The sequence below is a fragment of the Arctopsyche grandis genome, chromosome 6 (genome assembly GCF_051622035.1).
Source record: "Arctopsyche grandis isolate Sample6627 chromosome 6, ASM5162203v2, whole genome shotgun sequence".
NCBI lineage: Eukaryota > Metazoa > Arthropoda > Insecta > Trichoptera > Hydropsychidae > Arctopsyche > Arctopsyche grandis.
In genome coordinates, this window is record NC_135360.1 from 17,069,645 (window position 1) to 17,091,400 (window position 21,756).

The 21,756-nt window shown below is 30.6% G+C and overlaps 3 protein-coding genes across 6 annotated transcripts in view; all 3 read left to right on the top strand.

Moving 5' to 3' along the window:
* The first annotated feature begins 4,065 nt into the window (after positions 1-4,065).
* On the top strand, positions 4,066-7,097 carry LOC143913226 (uncharacterized). The gene is made up of 3 exons (XM_077432895.1): positions 4,066-4,365; positions 4,594-5,709; positions 5,909-7,097. The coding sequence occupies exons 1-3, from the start codon at positions 4,206-4,208 to the stop codon at positions 6,313-6,315; spliced, it is 1,683 nt and encodes a 560-aa protein (XP_077289021.1). The 5' UTR covers positions 4,066-4,205; the 3' UTR covers positions 6,316-7,097.
* A 2,208-nt stretch (positions 7,098-9,305) lies between these two features.
* On the top strand, positions 9,306-11,441 carry LOC143913679 (gloverin-like). Its single transcript, XM_077433641.1, has 3 exons — positions 9,306-9,525; positions 10,316-10,504; positions 10,611-11,441. The coding sequence occupies exons 1-3, from the start codon at positions 9,361-9,363 to the stop codon at positions 10,761-10,763; spliced, it is 507 nt and encodes a 168-aa protein (XP_077289767.1). The 5' UTR covers positions 9,306-9,360; the 3' UTR covers positions 10,764-11,441.
* Positions 11,442-12,125: 684 nt separating this feature from the next.
* cher (filamin A protein cher) overlaps positions 12,126-21,756 on the top strand; it is a 38,129-nt gene continuing 28,498 nt past the window's right edge. For 2 of the 4 annotated variants that reach the window (XM_077432761.1, XM_077432762.1), the window contains exon 1: positions 12,126-12,228. The gene's annotated coding sequence lies outside the window, so the exon portion shown is untranslated. Of the gene's footprint in view, positions 12,229-18,097; positions 18,440-21,756 lie in introns of those variants that run through there. The other 2 variants (XM_077432763.1, XM_077432760.1) reach the window with 2 other exon arrangements.

Sequence of the window (21,756 nt, forward strand, 5' to 3'; positions counted from 1 at the left end):
TTCACTTCTATTATTGATTATTGTCTCAATATTAATATTATTGTTAAAGAATATAAACTGGTTAATTCCATATTTCACTTTGTTAATATATGTTCAGATTCATTTACTACCATCAATGATTATTATTTGAACAATAGTTCTATATCTTTGTTTATAATTATTGATGCATGTTCATTTGTATACATATGTCTATGCTTACCTACGCATGTAGGCTTATACGTCTATCTTTACGCACTCTATCAATTCTGCCCATATATTATGGTTTTTGTTTTCATTATTAATTATTGGTTCTTTCTTATATTTCTAAACGCACTTTATTTTCAATTCTATCGTCAATTGTCATCTAAATCATTGTTTATTATTATATTATGAACAAATACTTGCCAAAAAACTATATAATTCGCTTTATTAATTTTATTTTAACTCAATTGGTATCACGAGTGATGGTTTGCTCGGTAATTCCGTATCGCTTCTATGGATGCAAGTATGTATGTGTATATTTATATTCATATACACATAACTGCTGATATTTATGCTTCTGGATATCTACACGTCTATCACTACGTACTCATCAATTGCCAATTCTATTTACGTTTTACAATTTATCTTATTTTTATTACATTGCTATATTTTATTCTGTGTACTTTTCATGTTCCTTATTTCCATGTGCTTTATTTTCCTACTCTTTTCTTATTTTAAATGTTTGAGCTTTTCTTTTTTTTACCTATATGTGAAAATTATTAATGGTTTATTTAACATAATTATATTTTTTTTACTATCAATCTATGTAACTTAATAAACTGTAAATTTTCCAAATAAATAAATAAATAAATTAAATTTTTCTAAAGTACAATATTCTAAATGAATTATTACTGGTATGAATTATTTCAAGTTTTATGGAGTGATTTGGCATACAATATAACTGTATATATGAAAGTATTGAATTTTGACATGTTACATTTCAGCACAAATAAAAGTTGCATATTATATATTTTCTTGAAATGTTCATTATGAGTATAACAAAAGTACATTTAAATGATAAAAAAGAGCCTCGTAAAAAAGGCTTCATTTTGACTATAGAACAAATGTACGACTTTTGACGTGCAGAATCAACAAGACTTGAGTATGCATTGCAAAAAATATTTTGATTTTTCAATGGAGAAGTTATCTGAATACCAAAATCCGACATTTTGAGCAATCCAGATGTTAGGGTTTTTTGCAGACACGGGTTGTCCCTTATATTTAGATATGAATTTCTCTAGTCCACCGTATTCGATTTCCTGGTCTTCTTTTAAGTACTTTTACAACATTTTCACTGTTCTGGTAGGATAAACAATCTGCAGTATTATTAATGGTATCTGCATCTAAAACAATACAGCATTATAAATAATTGTACTAGTTCAAGAACGTATTATTTACACAGTTTCATTATGATTTTATTGATGTGAATAATTTATCTCCTGAGTGATATCACATTCATAATAATATAACATCATCAGTGATTATAATTAATTATAGCTAATGATGATAGAGTATGAATTAAAATATGAATACAATGAAAAATCGGTCCCACCGTATCTAAAGTGGGAGGTATAATTAATTCAATATTCGTGTACATATTTTGATTGGCCAGTATCGCAATATCCTGGGCCCTGGGAAAATTAATTCTGGGTCCTATGACAAATTAAAAAAAAAGATCTTAAAAATATATTTTAATGAGTTAAAAATCTATCAGAAATATTATAAAAGTACCTATATGTTAGTTGCTATTTTTTAATTTAAGATGTCGGCTGCTCTGCTGTCCCTTTCTCCTTCGTAGTGTGCGTGGGATGCGTGATGTGGAAAAAAGGGAGGAAATTGTAAACCAATGAAAACAGGGCGTAAATCTGTTTATGTATTGCGACTGTATTTTGTATAAGTTATACAGAGATCAAGCAGAGCAACCGAGGAAAGGGGGGGAGTAAACAAAGAAAGCAGAAAGCACGCGTGCCTTTTGAGGTTAGCCACGCGTAGCTGGCTACGAGTTGTTGAGTAGCTGCCTTCTGGACGACAACTGAGACAGACCCTCTGATGCACACCGCTATACTGGCGATACTGGAGCTGGTCGCTGGTCTCCAAGTATCGTCACAACCCATCACCAGTGGCCGAGCTGGTGATTTCGGTGGCGACAAAAACTACGTGTTTATGCCGAAGCCGTTGGAGCGCGACTGTCAGTCAGTCTGGGGTGGCCAGCACAAAAATATATCGGACAAATCGAGGAAAATTCTCGAGAAAGTATAATTTTTTTTTTTTAATATAGTGAATTGATTTTTTAGCATATAAAATCGACAACATCAAAAGGACACAAACACTACATATGTATATCATATCAGGGGTTTATAACTTTTCATGGTTATTGTGTAGTGAAAAGACTGATTAGCTTTAATACTATTGCATAAATCGCCACCCCATGAGTTTTTTTTCTATTTTAAATATTTGTATACGAGACCAATGATTAAATACTGTGTTTTCGTTGATTTCCGAATTGATATGTTGTTTTGAATTGTTGTTATTGTGGAATGAATTGTTATGTAATGACTGCCACTTAAAATCAAGTTTTGCAAGTGATGTGTCACCGCTCATGGTTATTGTGTAGTGAAAAGACTGCCAATAAATCCCCACACCATGAGTTTTTTTATATTTTAAATATTTGTATACCAGACCATTCATTAAATACTGTGTTTTCGTGTTTATTAATATTTGTCATAACTATTGTGTATTAAAAAAATTTCAAAAGACTCTATTTCTTTCAATTTAAAAAATTTTACTGTGTACTTTTTATTCCCATTATTTAAATAATTAATATATATTTACTTTTTCTTTATAATTTTTAACTTCAGCAAGTGGAGACTCTTGTCTTCTACAATCTAAGACGAATTGTCGCCGGAAGATAAAGAGTGATATATATTTTCTAGTTTATTTCCGTTCGATTTCTTGTTTGAAAATAGATTTGAAATGTTGTTCAGTAAAACTCAAAGATTGTTAATGATAACAATGCCAGCTGTTCTCTAGAGTAAGTATCAAATGAAACACAATGTTTCCACAAATCTTTGACTTTTTCTAGTGTTCGGGTAAAAAGTATATATCTATATAAGAAAAATATTAACAGAGTACATATGTATAGTAAAAGTGTATTTACCTGTTGTAATATATTCTGATTAGTCACAATATGTTTCATCTATCCCATATATAATAATTATTTCATATGACAATGGATTTAAAATATGACTTATCGGAATTAGTCGATATGTAAAATGGTAAGTGTTCATCGTATGACATTTCTTCGCTGAATTCCGTTTCTTCTATCTACTTAATGAATATGATTTATAGAACCTAGGCTTTCAATGAATGTAACACAGTATTGCTTATCACTTAATAAAACGGCACTTGACTTGCAATTCGAGTCGGCATGACACTATCAACTATTAGTTTAATGTGAGTATCCAATAGTTTCGAAAAAATCAGCAGCATCGGCAGCAGCAGTCGCATTATTTTTGAGATTTGTATGTAATAAAAGGCTCGTTTCCGGTTTATAAAACTTATTGATTATTTATTATTTATGTAATATTAATTGAAGGACTATATTTTTTCGATAAGAGTAGACATTTAATTAATAAGTCCAAAAAATAGTGTAAGTTCGAGCGTACAAGTTAATACAAGTTATAGATATAAAATTTCAGTTCGATACACGGTCTAGGATATATAATAATTCAAAGAAAAATAATGCTACTTCCGGCAGATTTGAAAATGAAAAAAAAAATTATAGCGCAACGATTAAAATTTTATTACGCAGTAAAAAGTTTCAGTGTTTCAGTTTCAAAGATATTTAATGGTGTTTGAATTATTACTAAAATACACAGCCAAACACGCACATTTTTTAAAAACAGTGATCGACTTCATCTATTAATAAAATATAAATTTTAAAATACAACTTAATATTTTATTTTGTTTTAAATAATCTTGAAATTATCAATGCAAAAGTGCCATCTATCCGTCAACGTAAAACAACCTTCATTCGATCAATTTGTATTAGGTAAACTGCAGTTAGGTATGTATGACATTAGGTATGGTCGTCGTTCGGTATGTTTATATTCGACCAACTCGCTTAGGTATACTCGAATTAGGTGAATTGCATTAGGCGAACTTACAGTGAATCCAGAGCGGCGATGATGGGTCGCGGTCGCGGTCGCGGTCGGCGAGTTTCTCGCGCTGGAGTCTCCGCCGCCGCCCCCGGGAGGCTCCGTGGGGCTGTGGCTGCTTCTTCGATCGCTTCTGCCGACTTGCAAAGTCCATCGTATAGTCCACAGCATTCGCGATCCCTAAGAGGTAACCTCTCATTTTGAATTTAATCACACCAACTGTCACCGCACGCGTATACACGGTGTATGCATGTTATCAAAACAATTATTTTTATTTCGATCACCTGATTTTGAATTGTGTTGCCATCTATTACATTCACATACAAAGTCTCATTAAGGAAAACTAATAAAAAATTACAATCTTTAGTATTAAACTTTGATAATACAATAATTCAATCATATATATATTTTTTAGATATCGCATCTACACCAATTTCGAATAGACCAGGCCAGTCACCACCATTATTTGAAGACGATTCACCTTCACATAATTCACCGTCTCCGATACCTTTCTTGTCCACTCAAGATGGGTCTCACGGTGAAAATGATGTAATATGGGATTATTATTCACCTGCTTCCCGGAAAGAGACTTCTAATAATACTCCATTGAGAAAAAGAAGAGTTCCAATTTATTATGATCATTCTCCAATATCCCGAATTTCATCAAAGAAAAAGTTTTTGCGACATGGAAATATTAAAAAAGATTTTTTCGAAGGTTTGAAAGATGAACTGGTCACTATCAACAAACATGTTCAAGAGCTCATCAGTTCAGATTCGAACACTAATTCCGAGAAGGGCGACGGTGACGTCGATATCGCTTTGACTCCAGTTAGAAAAGATTCCGATAGAAAAGACTCTATACCCGACGATTCTATTTTGAATGCTATTTTAGAATGCAATCAAACAGCTGAAGTGAAATATAAAAATATGCAACCTTTTAAAGCTCACATCACTGATAAAATTTCGAAGTGTAATAATGAAGCAATAGAATCGGACGATTCTATGAATGAATATTTACTAAAGGCCAGTCAAATGGTAGAAGATGAATTTCAAAATAGTGAAGTTACTAAATCTAAAGTTGGATGTCAAAATCAATGTTTAATTAGATTAGAACACACAAATTTAAAGAATGATTCTTTTGATAACCTGATATGTGGCATTAATGATAGTTATATAGATATTTTGTCACAAGCTTGTAATAACATAGATAAGAATAAGTTTGTAAATGAAAATCAAAATAAATTTAAACAGGAAAATATGTGCACGATACAGAAGGAAGAATCGGAAAATTGTAATGTAAAACATTATGACAGAGTCAGCAAAACTTCAGAAGATACTTTCAATCTATCATCTTTACTAACAAATAGTATTTTGAATGATTCGAAATCTAAATTTAGTAGACACAATTCTATGCCCGTGTCCCCTAGCATGAAGTGTAATCAAAACTTAAATAATAATAGGAAATCAACATTTAGTCGACATAAATCAATGCCAACAGAAAATCAAACGACCAATTATAATGGAGTTGATGGTGAGTAGTATTCTTTCAATATTTTCGTATATTCAAGTATAAACCAAGCATTCTGTATGAGAAAGATCAATCTTTGTCATATGTTACTTTCCTTACCTTGGTTTTTCATGTTAATATGTTTGAAAACTGTCATAGTTTTATATACTTTTTGCTTTATTTTATTTTACATTGCCTAAAAGCTATTTTTTATTTGTTTCAGGTTCACAAAATATAAGTTGTACACCTGAGGAAATAAGAAAAAAACACCAAGCTGCAAAAGAAAAACTACTCTCTAAAATACACGAGTCACAAGTACCTAGAAAAATTATTCCGCAATCAGGTTTACTCAAAAACATAAATACAATTACAAATAATGCTAAAAATATTGATAAGTTGCATAACAACTTGAAAGAGAATACTGCAATAACAAGCAAAAATAATACCGCAATGGTTTCAAATAATCGAAATATAAATACATCTTTGAAATCTTCATTGAATCAAACCAAAACTAAAGATTTACGCTATGAAAAACGGAAAATTCAAGCAGAAATTGAGCGTAAAAGGAGAGAGGCGATAGAGAAATTGCAAAGAAAAAAGTTGTGTTTAATCGAACGGAACCGTTTATGACATGAAAGAGTTAATATGGTAATACGATAATTTGAATTTTGTTCAACTTGACTCATTCCAAAAATTTCACATAAAATAAAGAAAAGTCACGTTTACCTTTGAAATATTTATATATTTTTTTTAGTTTATATTCGTTTCATCCTTTATGACAATTATGTAAGTTCATATTATTTTAGTGCCATATCTATGAATTTGTGTTAAGAGCTTTATTATAATATAAAAAAATATGTGTATAAATTCCTTTTGCTGTGCAATTATGTCTATTTGATTGTTAAATTTTTGTTTATATGGATAAATTTGAAGTCTCATCAAACTTCATCATGTTTATAATATTGTATAACGAGTGTAGTACAAATGTACATATATACAATTTGATTTTTTGGAGGAAGTGTACAAATTTCCAATTAACATTGTATGATATTTGATATAATTTGTAATTTTTTTCATGTATAAAAGTTATTTGAAATATAAATATTGTTTCTTCAACAGTTGTATTTTTATTTGAACATTTTTATGTTATTTTATTTATGTGGATTAATAGTTCTCCTGCAGGAACCTCGTATTTTAAATATCCGCATTTCATGATTTTATGCATGTACCTTCACGAGTTCTCCTTTCTTTCAACATGCAGCCTTTCATTATTATATTCAGGGCTATGAAGCCGGATCAAAATTTACCTACTCTGACTCCAAACACAGTCTCAAAGCTTGAATAATTTTAGTAAGATCGACTTTTCTTGCTAACGTATAAAATTGTTAGTAATAAAAATAATAGCGGTTTTTAAAATATAAAAAAAAATAAAGGAATTAAAAAAATCACTAAGAATTGACATGTAACCCAATTTATTGAATTGTTGGTAATGAAATAGATTTAAATAAAGAGTAAGTGCATTCATAGTGTACCGGTGCGCTTCGTTCTACCAACTTGCAATATCTCGAGACTCGTTTTCTCTTTTTCATCTTTTCGTCTGCTTAAACAGGAGATTGTGTATTACATATATGTATACAAAAATGTTTTTTGTATACATGTATATAATATTTTTAATACATATATATTAGACATATTGTGATCATTCATAGATTTTTAAGCTATTAGTACACATTTAAAATATAAAAAAACGTTTAAAAATCAATTCTTATCATATTTTTAATAGGTAGTATTTATCTCGTAAAAAAGTATTTTATTATGTAAAACAATTTCGAACATGTACGTGTTTTGTATATATACAAACTCGACGACGAAATACACCAAAAAAGTTGGGAAAACGAGTCTTGAGATATTGTAAGTTGGTGGAACGAGGTAGACCCATAGTGTACGCGTATAAATTTCATAAACATATTTTTTATTTATTTTTTACATAAATACCAGGAAGGCTTTACAGGTAAACCCCAATGCGCCTTCCTGGCCAGTTACAAACAATGCAGTATTTTTATTACACAAGTCACTGAATTACGAGACACTGAAAACTCGTAATTAAGGAGACATCTATGAATTGTACTTTAATCATACTCAAATAGTGGTGACATAGTAGGTAGGAAGGTTTTTAGCCAATTTTATCGGGAACCGTTTCAACAATGAAATCAGAAAAATTGGCAAACTCTGATAGGAAACGATCGACCTGGAGTCACAAATATCCAAGTCTGACCAGCAGCACTACAGATATACTCAGAATTTTTTTTTTCAATCGAGGTCTTCTCATGGGATCGAACCCGGCATCTCTCGGTGCTAGGCAGAAGCTTAACGACCGAGTTATGCTGCTGGCTAAATCAACGCAAAAAATGTTTCATTCACAAATAAATCAATGCGAAAAATGTTTTATTCACAAATAAATCAATGCGAAAAATGTTTCATTCACGAATAATTCAATGCGAAAATGAGACTAAAAATCAAAATAAAAAAGTATGAGATAGAGGTCACAATAGTCATTGGCTACAAAACATCAAAATACGTGCAATTCAACGATTTTATTTATAATGTTATTTAAAATCATGATGTTTATAAACAAATTATTAAACTTTAATTTATTAGTGGATTTACTTCAATAAAATTGGAGACTAGCCGACTAATACAGTGATACTTTAAATCAGAGCATCGTAACGTGAGTGCCCCGGCCCTTTTTATACCGCGGGCACCACTTGGGAGAAAACCGATGTTAGTTAACGTTTTGTCACCTATGTATGTAACTAGCTAACGACCGCCGCTGAAGTACATACTATGTATGTACATATGTACAAAGCTGGTAAATAATGTGTGCCGTGAATATCAAGAGGTTGCGTGGCTCTGCTATTAATTAAAGAAAATTATAATAATAACATAAAACCTTTAAAATGGAGTCGGTTGATTTTTTACGACTCCTACTCTGTTTTACGACTCCGATTCCGACTCCACAGCCCTAATTATATCTAAAATTTGACTAATGTTTTACAAGGTTTTACTTACATAGTTTCACTTGTACAACGATAATTTCTGATTTTGTGATATTAAAATAATTTTGTCAGTGTCAATCTTTCGGTTTTAAGTTAAATATTATAATTTTTAATTGGCAAACCAGTACGTTAAAAATTTGATGTTATTGTAAATTTTGCCTAAAATTTACGAATCTTTGAAACCCATTTTCTGCAGACACGTGAATATGTTTATGAATGTGGTGAATAAAAATTATGGTACTCCCTTAAAAAATGATAATTCGTTGTTTATTTGCTGGGTTAATATTTAAATTGCACTACATAGTTTGAATAAAGATGCGTCATTTGTTTTGTTTGTTGGTAAGTCGGCTAATGAGATACGTAATTACCAAGAATGATTTGTTTTGTTTTGTAATTCACAAGACTGATAATGAAAATAAGACATTTAATGTATTTTATTTCTAACGAATCAGTGTAAAAGGGGATTTTTCTTTTCCTACTGCAGATATTTCCCCTTTTTGATGATAGTTTGCTGAATATGGTTGATCACTTTAGGTATATAAAGTCAAAGACAGTAGACTGTGTATCATTCGATAACTGTGATTCGCTTACACTCGCTTAGAGTTTGAAATCAAAGAAGATGAAGACAGTCTCAGTTCTGGTGCTTTCTTTGGCGTTAGCTTGTGCTCAACCACTTGCAGAAGAGCAAAACATTCGGGAACGAAGAGACATCATTCACGAGAGGAAAGTTGGTGATGGAACTGTGTTTGGAAAGCTAGGCGTTCCAGAAACTGGTGGAGCTCAGGTATTTTATTTAGGTTTTTCTTAATAAATATTGCCTTTCAAAGTGTTGAAGCGATAATAGTATTTATTTATCTAATATAATTTTAATTATTTTCATTGTTGAAATATTTAATTGTTTAATATTTCATTTATTTTGTTCAATTGATAGTAAACAGATTATCATTTCCAATAAAGCTTATATCACTCTCGTTAATGATTGAAAGAATTTTTTAATTAGTTGTTTAGAGGTATTCAATTAAAATTTTTAATAAATATTATATTGTCATCAGAAATATTAAAAAAAATTGGCTCTGTGTAAATATATCAAATATTGATTGCAATGTTTAAAAAGCAAATATCGGAAAGCAAAGATCGAAAATCGAAAGATCTTAAATCGAAAGATAGAAAAGAATGTATGCATGGTAAACGGTACTATGTATATATAATATATATCAGTGGCATGCGTTGAAATTATCTCTCTTTTTGTCGTACAGCCTTGCTTAATGTGCGCGGGCAGGATACGGGAGGAAAAGCCTGTTCCTCTTTTATCCTGCTCGCTCAAATTAAGTGAGGCTGTTCGACGGGGGGAGAGAGAGTTTTACCGCACACCACTGATATATATACTACCCGCTTTTCATATGTATTTATGGTAAACGAACATTTTCGATTTTTCGACTTTTCGATGCGGTGACGGTCACCGATATATATATATATATATATATATATATATATATATATATATATATATATATATATATATATATATATATATATTTTTTAATTTAATTTAATTTATTACTTTTTTATTGCAGGGCATGGTTGGTTACAAAGGCAATTTAATGGATAATAATTACGGTAGAGTTGATGGACAAGCACACCTAACCAGGACGTTGGGTTTACCAGGAGGACCTCAAACAGGCGCTGGAGGACGTTTAGACTGGACCGGTAGCCGAGGCGGAGCATCAGTAGATGTAATGCATACTAGAGGACTTGGAACTCAGGTATGCAGTTTAGTATTTATCTAAAAACGTTAATTTGAAGGATTTTTTTGAGGATATTATTATGTTAAATATGAAGTGATGAATAATTTAATGCATTTTTTTAAAGTTGGATGCACAAGCGCGAGGTACTATTCATCAGTTTGATAGGAATACTAAAATTGAAGGTTATGGTGGTTATTCGCAGCAATTTGGTGGTCCTGGGGGTCGTCAACGACCTAATTATGGATTTGGAGCCACTTTCCGTCGCAGATTCCGTTAAGAAAATTCTGGAACTGGCATATGTATATGTAAATGTCTAGTCAAACATTTTTTTCGAATTTAAACGATTATTTATATTTGTTTGTATGTATTTAACAATTAAAAATAAAATTATTGAATATAAATTTAGTGTTAATTAATTATCAACTTTGATTGTTGCTGAAATTAAAATTTACTTTGCCAGCATTTTAAAGCTGAACAATTATAATTATGATAACATGACCATAAATTAAATGGTTAGTTTTTTTCAGTAACTTTTACGAAAATTTTTTGATAATAGTTTATGTACTATATAGATAAAAATGAACGGTCACTATGCCGCTCAATTGTTTTTTTTTTTGACAAACAGACAATAGTCGAGCAGTCAGTGACCGAAAATATAACTTACTGATCATCTATCTAGTGACCACATCGCACAAAATTATTGATCAAATAAATATAGGCGAATTATTTAACAAGTATATTATAAATAATTGTCTATATATATAAAGATGAATAAGTGAAGTGTAACTGTGAAATAGGAGACATCAATATCTCTAGCGCAGTATCCTGGCAATCTTTTGCATTTTGCAATTTTTGATTTTGATTTACAATTTTTGTTCAAGCTGTTGGCAACCTTCACATCGAAGATTTCCAACTGATTGTTTTAAAAATAATTTCAAAAAGTAAAAAACCTTGATAAATAATTTATTTTTGATTTATATTTTCTATAATTACCTGCAAATATGTATGTAGTATTAAATTCGTGAAGGGACACGTGGTAAGGTGATAATGAGACTTGTTCAGTGCTTAAAACTAAGTGTGTTTATCGAAGTACTGAAACAAACCGTCGTTTGGTCGTGGCGTTACGCAGCATACCAACTTAAACATACACTAGAATCGAGCATGCCAACTTGATCATTTATATCTATGTACATGCACTGTTCTGTAAAAATAAAAGTAAATAAATAACGAAATTTACAATAACATTAATAAATGACATCTATGTACATACATATTTTATGCATTTTAAATCATGCGTATACCAATTTTTTACCAAGTTACAAACTACGTACCCGCTAACGAACAATAAATATATACTATTTAACATTTTTTCTATTCGATGATTTTTTTTTATAAACCTCCTTTACGTTTCACACGGTCTTCGTTTAAGACGTCATTTTTTATATCGCTTATTTAATTGATAGAAATATTTGATTATGACTAGTTCTTATAGTTCTATACCATGGAATATGCACATTTATAATGTAAGTACATACACACATAGACTCTCTTGTTCGCCAAATCAATAAACAAATCGATTTGTTAGTCAAACAGTATAACATGTAGTTCCACCTTATTTTGAAAATTCTTGGTGATGTTTGTACTATTTTAATATCCAGCCAGACGGGACTTGCTCTTCTTTACTACAGTCGTTGTGTTTCAGCGGCGTCGTCAGCAACCGCTTACAGCCTCTGCAGTCTTGAGTAAGTGATCATCTCGCACCATTCAACTTCAACTTCATCCAAATAATTAAAACTTTATATAGTCAACAAGATTTTTTCTGATTTTTTTACCTCTAACATTATTTTTTTATAATAAACTTTTTTACATGTATTTTATTTATGGAGGATATTCTTAGATTTGGAAAACTACAGATATCCACTATTATTTTGAGATATTTAAATGAATTAAACTAAATTTTTTTGATATTTCATACCGATGTCAATTGATATATTTGTACTTAGTTGTAAGTATGTACGCAACTGTTATAGAAGGTATGTATGTATACTTTGCTTCTTCAAATCTTAAGTTATGAAACTGGAACACGCAGAGTAATTTTACATACGCATTCTTAAAGCGATGATCACAATAACTTTGTTACAAAATATGTGGTTATTTATCGAAGTAGCATTTGTTACCAAAACCAAGTATAATTTATGAAAATCGTTTTGAGGGCATTTTTTGAATCCGAACGATTAACGTCAGAGCTTTTAAAATTTATAGTGACACTAAATGGTGCGCTTACCACTCACTTTTCCCAGTCAAATAGAATTGTAGATATTTTGTGATAATTTGAAACTTGAAGGTTTTTATTTTTTAAAAAAATTGAAAAGTTTTATCAATTTCTTATAACCTTCGTGCAGGTTGTATTGTTTTATCAACTTAAAATTATTTATATTAGAATATTTTAATAATCCTGTACTTTTAAAATTCCGCTGTGCGTAGGAAACAAAATTATATTGTTAAGAATGTTTTCATGGAAAACTTTATTTTTGACTGCTCCTTTTTATAACACCGCTTTGAAGAGAATCACATTCTTGGCAATTAATTTAGAAAGGTCCAACCTTTTTTCTTACATTTATGTTTCGTCATCGCGAAAACGAGGGAAATTTGTATCGTAGCGTCAACACCATACTCCACGCTAAGCTCTGCCAACGGATTATAATTGTGTCATCACAACGAAATTTTGATAATCAGGTCGAAATTTGTTAATTTTCGCGTCGAGTGTAATACATGCCCAGTTTTAAGTAGTTGTAATAAATAATTCGTTTGATTAAATTAAACACATATATCAGTGGATAGTTTTTCAAATCGTAAAACACATATAAGAGTTATGGTTTTGTTTTAGAAAACATCGAATAAATATGTTTCGGTGGAAAATAATAGTGAAGCTGTGCGAATATTTGATTTACGTGCCGCCATTTTGAAAGATCGCTTGGCCGTAATGGCGGCGGATGCGAGCAATAAAAGACGAACTTAAAATATGGCTATCGTATAATTTTATTGGATAGTAATTCTAGCAGAGCAGCTGCGACACATTTAGAAAAATAAGCAGTACCAACCTATAATAGAAAATTGTGTGAATTCTTGTCACGAGTCAACGAACGCATTATACTCTTACTGGGGGCAACATGCGTAAACACACTAATCTTATAAATTAAATTAAATTCATTCATAAATTACGTATTTTTATGTACGCACATGACTTTTTTGGTGCCAAAATGAATAAATATACCTTGTTGTTTGCTTGGGTAAGCATTTCCAATATTACCGTTTCCTTAACCCATTCACTTACTTTGGGTACAGTAAGTACATGTTAAGTGAATTGAAATATTGCGGTTGACTGTAACAAAAAATGTGTTGAAAATTTTTAAATTTTAGTAGTCACTATGGAGGATATTTGGGAGTTTGATTGTAAAGGGTATTTCGGTCTTTTCCAAAGACGGACCACGGGGAAAATCTCGCCTTACCGGTGGCTAATTCTGTACCATATGTGTAAATATGTATATTATAATACCTATTATATAATTAGACCAGAATAGTTTTGAATATTTGAAAATGCCAATAAATCTAGTGGTCTATTCTCTGGTTTAATTGCTCCAGTTTTAGATGATGTGTTTCACGTCTGGATACAGTCCAGAATTTGATTAAAAAAGTAAATTATCGAAATTAATCCCCTTTTCTATTTATGCAAAACAACACGATTGTATTAATTGGGATGGTAAAACTATTTACACGATAGGTATGTAATATTAAAAAAAATGTTACACAGAAAATTAAAGAAGACTATGTGTGTAGAAATCATGACGTCTTATATATGTACATATTTAGTAAAGATATATTTTTTTTAATATATTTTTAAATTCAGCAATTGGCTTTTCTTTGCTATTGTCAAAAATAGAATCATATAATATTAAATGCACATACCGTATCGTATGTACATATGTATTTCCGGTAGAAAATTAAATTTTCCTTTGATCTTTTCACCGTTCACTTATATTTTACACGTTAACGTGAATGCATGGAATTTCCTTTATTACTATTGGTGTAATGTGCATCGTATACTTTGATATACAGTAAAGTATACATAGCTACTACATAAAATTGAAACCAAATGAAGTTATTTTAAAATCATAAGCTATTTTATAATACACTTCGATATCTATCTATGTATGTACATATATTGAATCTGTTATTAAATACAATACATTCTCAATTATCCGGGCTAATGCTGGGGAGGGAGGGCACGGATAATTGAAAAATATGGATAATCCGAATCAACAAATTTTGACTTGGTTTCGAGTATAATATCATACTAAAAACACAAATTTTTCTTTCACAATTTTAATACTCATTATTTATTAAGAAAAACGCTTATATGTATGGCCGTTAGTACCTATAGTTAGTACTACTGTTGCCAAAATATAGAAAAAATCTAGTCAACCAGCCAGACGAAGTATTGAAGTTGTCTAATAATCCTAATTTTTCATGGAAAAACTTGACTGTTTCCATACACATTTAACCACTTATTAGTATTCCTTCTGCTCATTTTTGATTTAACTATGTACATATATGAGTATATGTATTTGCAACCAAATCTTCGCATCTTGACATTTTCATACTTTTTCGTTTCGATGTACCTGCAGAACTATCACAATCTCTCGCGAACGCCTCTAACTTATTTTTTTGTTTAACTATATTTCAAAGAGGTATGTAAATCTGAAATATTTTCGAGTTAATATAATAGCAAAGAAAATAGTTTCACACACACCGTATTATAATTGATAATAATTAAACATACGTATGTTTGAAAAAATCTGCTCTGAATAACACGCACTTGTTACTTCGACGATGATCAAGAGCGACCGAAAGAATTGACGCAATAGTAAAATACATTTAAAAAGGGAACGAAAAACATTTCTGTGTGACATAATTTGTTTCAAATAACACGCATGTTTACGGTTGCAATCAATCGGTGCGTCTCATTATCATATAAGAGCAAGATTTAATTAATTTAAAAAAATTAATTAATATTTTTCAAGCACGGATAATCCACACCCGGATAATCGAGAGTACACTGTACATATATTACATATGTTTAAATCCACAAATATGAAAATTTATGTTCGTATATTTGTATGATGGTCTATTATGCAAATCACAGTTTTTAGCTTAAGACCATTAAATTTGGTATACTATCTCATGGTGCCAATTTTCCAATTTTCATCTGCCCGAGCAAAGCCGAGCGCATAATATGTTTGTATATGTATACGTATACGTAGTGCCTAAATATGTACATGTGGTTTCGGTTTCACTCGGTATTTGTAATATAAATCGCTTAAACGTGGCAAATATAATAATAAACATTCATTTGTTTTTTATTTAGTTTATTCGAATTGAAAAAATGAATTTGACGACAGCCAATCAGAAACGACACACACACAACGGTATTTGTTTTATATATGTATAAGATTAATTTATTAATACCGTATTATATAAAATGCGATACACAATAATTATGTGATAACCAGACTCGAATATCCGACATATTTTTTTGAAAAAATGTCGGATGGCAAACTTAATTTTAAGTTATTTTTTTTCGTACACGTGGCCGTGTCACGTCTCATCGACTGAGATGTCCTGTCAACTTCCGAGGGCTTCAATGCAAATAAGTTGACCAAACAAATTCAAATTCGTCAAATTCAACACTTGTCCTGTTCTCGGTTTTGAGTCATCTCGACGAGTGGCACTCGTGACGAATTGTTATTGGCTGCAGATCAAAAAGCGACTCTTCTTAATCGGTCGACTGTCGTTTTTCGATCGATTCTAATCGCCACCGAATAATTTATTGCAATGAAGAGGGAATGTCACAAGAAATAAATACATACGAGATTGAATTGGACGTACATACTCAGTTGATGGGTTTGAAGGAAGGAGTTGACTTTTAAACCTAATTTAATAAGCCGCATATAATATAGATATATAATAGAATAACATGGGACATGACAATCGAAATTTGACTCCCTTTAGAAAAGTGCAATAAAAAATAAAATCGGATGAGACCAATCCACAACTTTATCTACATATGTATTTGAGAAATATAAGAGGTATGAAAAACAAAGTTCGATAATGAAACAATTGATACAATAAACCAGTATAAAATTTTATCTGGACTAGCGTGGACTAGTGGTTAGCATATTATGCTTTCGAACGGAATGGTCAAGGTTCGATTCCCACTAGTAGCTGTTGACCAAACCTTGGTTTCTGACTCCAGGTCAATCGTTTGCCAATGTTTCTGATTATCATTGAAACGGTTCCTATTAGTTGGCATTTGCTTTCCAATCTCTCTTGCAAATCTCAAGTTATTTATTGTCTTGAGGTTCGCCAATTTCTATAATAAAAATGCTGCAAAAATATCTCCATAGATGTCATTGTGGATAATGTTTGTATTAATTCGTATTGTATAAAAAATGCTTGTATTAATTGTATTATTGTATTGTATCTGTATTAGTACACTCGTCACTTTGAAGCAATCTGTAAAGGCATGTACCCAGTGGTGTCACCCTAATGGTTTCCATGGGTTTCCGGAAACTCGTTGTTAAAAATCAAAGGTTTCCGGAAACCCGTTATTTAATCTAATAATTCATATAATTTTTGTCAATAATTATACAAATCTCGAAAATTTAATGAACTTGCATTTAATAGTGCCTTGGACGAAATAAAATGTATATATGTATATATGTATATGTATATGTATTTTCAAAAAAATTTTGGAAACCCGTTGTTCCAAAATTGGGGTGACACCACTGCATGTACCTTTATTTTTCTTTTGAAATAAATTTAATATATATATTAGAATGACATACATATGTTGATGAAGCATTGCAAACAAATTTGCCGGGAGAAAGCGAACTAAACAACGGGGAGGTGCGGGGGAATGAATGAAAAAAGTCGGATTTGACCCAATCACGACTATATCTATGTATTCGAGGAATATAAGAAGCATAAAAAATCATTTCGATAGTGAAACGTACATTTTATACTGGTTTATTGTATCAGTAGATTTTGGTAGTGAAATCTTGTACATGTATGTATGTACCTATACGTACATTAAACAATTTTGAAATATGAACAAGAAAATTAAGTCAGGATATGACGATGAGTAATTATTACTTTATTTTTTACTTACGTTAGCCTTCCTAATTGAAGACTATATCAATACATTTCAACGCAATATTCTGGGCGTGTTCGATTAAGCTAATTTCAAATAAAATAAAACAAATTTTCTATCATATGTATATTTTATTATTATGTTGTAAGTCTTAAATATAGATGTGTTCAGTAGCATGGCCAAAAATATTGTTAATATGACGATTAGAATAACCAAGAATAAATTCGAGACATTATGATCAAAGAAAAGCCGAAGCAAAGATTGTTGTTCAGCACGTATCCGTAGACGTCGGTAAATCTTTGAACTGATTCGACAAGTGAAATTTCAGTGTTTAAAATTCATTGTTTAGAGCGATTTATTTTTGTTTCAATTGAAAATCTTATGTCAACACTCCCATTCGCAAAGTAAATACGTCCAGCCATTCAACACGCCACACACTGAAACGTTAACATTTCCAACGATCGAAATATTCAGATAGGAGTTTCTACGTCAGGGTCTTGTGAGATCATTCAAGGGTCATGTGATGGCATTTTTTCAGGAGATGTGATTATATGTGTGTGCGTGAATGTTTAAAGCTATCGAATGCCACTTTCCTGGCAAGTGCAGCCCGGCACAACTATTTTGATAGTTGCTGGCGATTTTCCGGGCTCCTCTCACACTTGGGAATGTTCCTTAGGAGTCGGTTCACTTCAGTGAGACCCAGACCTTCGAGTGGAAACAACCACCTGTTCATATAGACAACGGTAAAATACCTACACCCACACTTTTATTATCTAAATTTACAGTCAAATCCACTCTCACATAATAAGTTATTATGTTTTGAAATATTCATACAACTATTTTATTACTATTTTAATTTACTATCAACAATGTTCTACTGTTATTAAGATAACATGCGAGCTAAATATATGAACGACTCAACTGAAAAAAAATCAAGTTTTTTATTACTCGCTTTATTAAACCAAATGAAATTAATACTATCGAAAATATAGTATTAATTTCCAGTCAAGTTTATCAAGTTTATTCGGTTGAAAGATGATATAATTTAGGTCAAAGTTAATTAATTAATTCAAAACATTTTACTTTTCATTTGTTTAATTAAATATACATATACGAGTATATCAAGTAGATTAAAATCGGGATTGAAAATTGTAGGCCATTTTCAAAAAGATACCTTTTCTGCATTTTTATTGTTTATAAATCAATTTAAGTTTGAATCTAAGGCTTCAATATATTTTTATTTGGAATATATATTGATTATATATATTCCAAATAAAAAAATAAATCTTAGCCTTATAATTTTTTTATAAAATATTCTGAAAAAATCTAGAAGTGTGCTTTACTAAAATTAATTATATATAAATGATGGAAAATTAATATTAATTTTAAACCTTCACATATTTTTTAACGAAACCAAAGAGTTAAGCGTTTCCCAATAACATTGTAAAATCCAGCATTCGAAAATTCCTACATCAACATGCGCAACATATATAGGTACATACATACATATGTGTACTCATAAATCTACTTTTAGGTTACTGAACGGGTACGCATTGCATTATAATCGAAATATGATTCATATGTGAAGTCAGCGTAATATTAAACCGGAAGTCGTGAACAATTCGTCGCCGTTTCGAATCGTTTAATGCGAATTTATTAAAACGATAGAGGTGCGGGGCTTTGATGATCGGCCAAATGCGCCGGGGTGCAATAATCCAGGAGTGCGCGTGTTGCAATTTGTAAGCAGAGACGTGCACGTCAACTCGACTAGGCTTTCATATATCACAACACGTCTTCCTCATTATGTGCAATCTCGCGTTTTACTAGCAATTTATCATCTTTTCCTGTGTAGCGCCGCGACAGCTTTTGATTATATCGCTTGCGCTTTTAACTCTCTTTAGTTTCGTATACGTACAAACATACATATATGAGACTTCTGAAAGTAATTGAGGATTCAAACATAATAAATTTAAAGTGTACTCGTATATTTATATATTTACTTATTACCTACGGAAGTTTTTTTATTATAATAAGTTGGTATAGTTCGTATACATTTAATGGATTTGAATTTTAACGAGTTTGAAAGAGTAATGTTATAATAGAAGGATGTATTATACATATATAATATGAACTTGTGGGATTCTTTAATAAATTTTCATAATAGTTGGAATCAAATTTTGATTAAAAAAAAGAAATTATTAATATTACGAATATAGACTATATATAACATAATAGACTAGTGGTTAGCATATAATGCTTTGAACAGAGTGGTCCTGGGTTCAAATCCCACTGCTTTCTGCTGGTCAGGCTTTGGATTTGTGACTCCAGGTCGATCGTTTCCTATCAAATTTTACCAATATATATCTGATTTTCATTGAAACGGTTCCCAAAAATTGGCAACCTTACCCATTTTCTTGTAAATCTCGAGTTTTCAGCAATCTCGAATTTCACTGAATTTTATAAAATGCTGCAAATGTGACCATTAATGTATCTGTGAATATTAATTGATATTTTTTTTATTGAATTTCGCTGAATTGTTTAAAAATGTTTTGCAAATTTACAAATTTGACCATAGGTGGGTGTTAATTGATATGTATTTACTTTCTATAATACTTGTATCAAATGTACAATGCTTCTGGCCAAGAAGGCGCATTGGGATTACCTGTCTTCTTGGTGTAGATTAAAAAAAAAATTGTTTGGATGGTTACAAAAAAATGTCAAACATGTCGAGGGCAATGTATAGGTACATATATGTACATTTTGAATCTACATACATATATGTAGATTCTGAAATTTGAAACAAAAAATGTACATTAAAAATTAAAAATTAATAAATGTACATTTTAACTACTATACATTTCATTTCTTTCAATACCACATATTATATTAATGTAATAATATTCAGAAAAACCATATTAAAATTGAACAAAGTACGCAAAAGAAAAATCGTGTTTTCCATCAAATACGGAAATTGGACGCAACTTGTATAATAAATAAGGTTATATCGAAAAAGAGCGAATGTTGAAATTTGGAAATACCTCTTGTTGGAAAAGATGTTCTGTATCATGGGAATCTGTAATGAAACGTAAAGGAGGTATGTAAAAAATGAACTGAAATTCTAAAAAATATATTTACAGTGCGACCAGCCCATTCAAGTTCGTGAAATTCGAAGGTTTTTTTAAAATTTAAGTTCGGTTTTAGTAGTTTATTTTTTTCCAAAAACCTCATCATATAAATGAAATAATTTTACACTAAAACAACCTCATTTGGGATGTTTCTTCACATTGCTAAAGTACGAAAAAAAATCTGAAACTTTGTCGCACGTACCGTAAACGCCAATATTAGCGCGTCTCCGGTCTATTGTCGATGTTCCTTAAAAATCGTTTCTCTTTTCTCAGAATATCTTTTCCAACTGGAGGTGCTTCCGAATTCCAAAATTCCCTGTTTTCGATGTACTCTTATTAACAATTATTAAGTACTAGTGGTTTTACCCAGCTTCGCTTGGTACTTGTAATTTAAACCGCTTAAACATGGCTAATCTTATAATAAACATTTTATTTAATTTATTTAAATAGTTTTATTTAATTTAAATTTATTTTCATATTCATCTGTTTTTTTTTTTATTAAATTTAACGTCACGGATTCTCCCACCCAATGCTTACATACAAAGTCTCTTTCAAAATTATATATTAGAATAAATGAAACGTTTTGCATGTACACATTAATTTTTGATAGGGAAAACAATGTTGCATAAAAAACACCCATTGATGTAAACAACCATTGACTGTATAAATTTACAAGAAAATATACATATATGTACATATGTATGTACAATCTTGACCTGAAGTATCAAATTTTTGATTGTTTTTATTAGATCGCTATAAAATCAAAATAGTGTTTGTAAAGTTATAGTTTAAACTAAATAATACTTGGTATTTAGACACGTATTAGAAAAATTTATAAAAATAGTACTTGAATACGAGTATTGTCGATATGTTATTTTATCTACTTGTTGAATAATTGTTGCTTTATATCACTTCATACTGGAAATCTAATATAT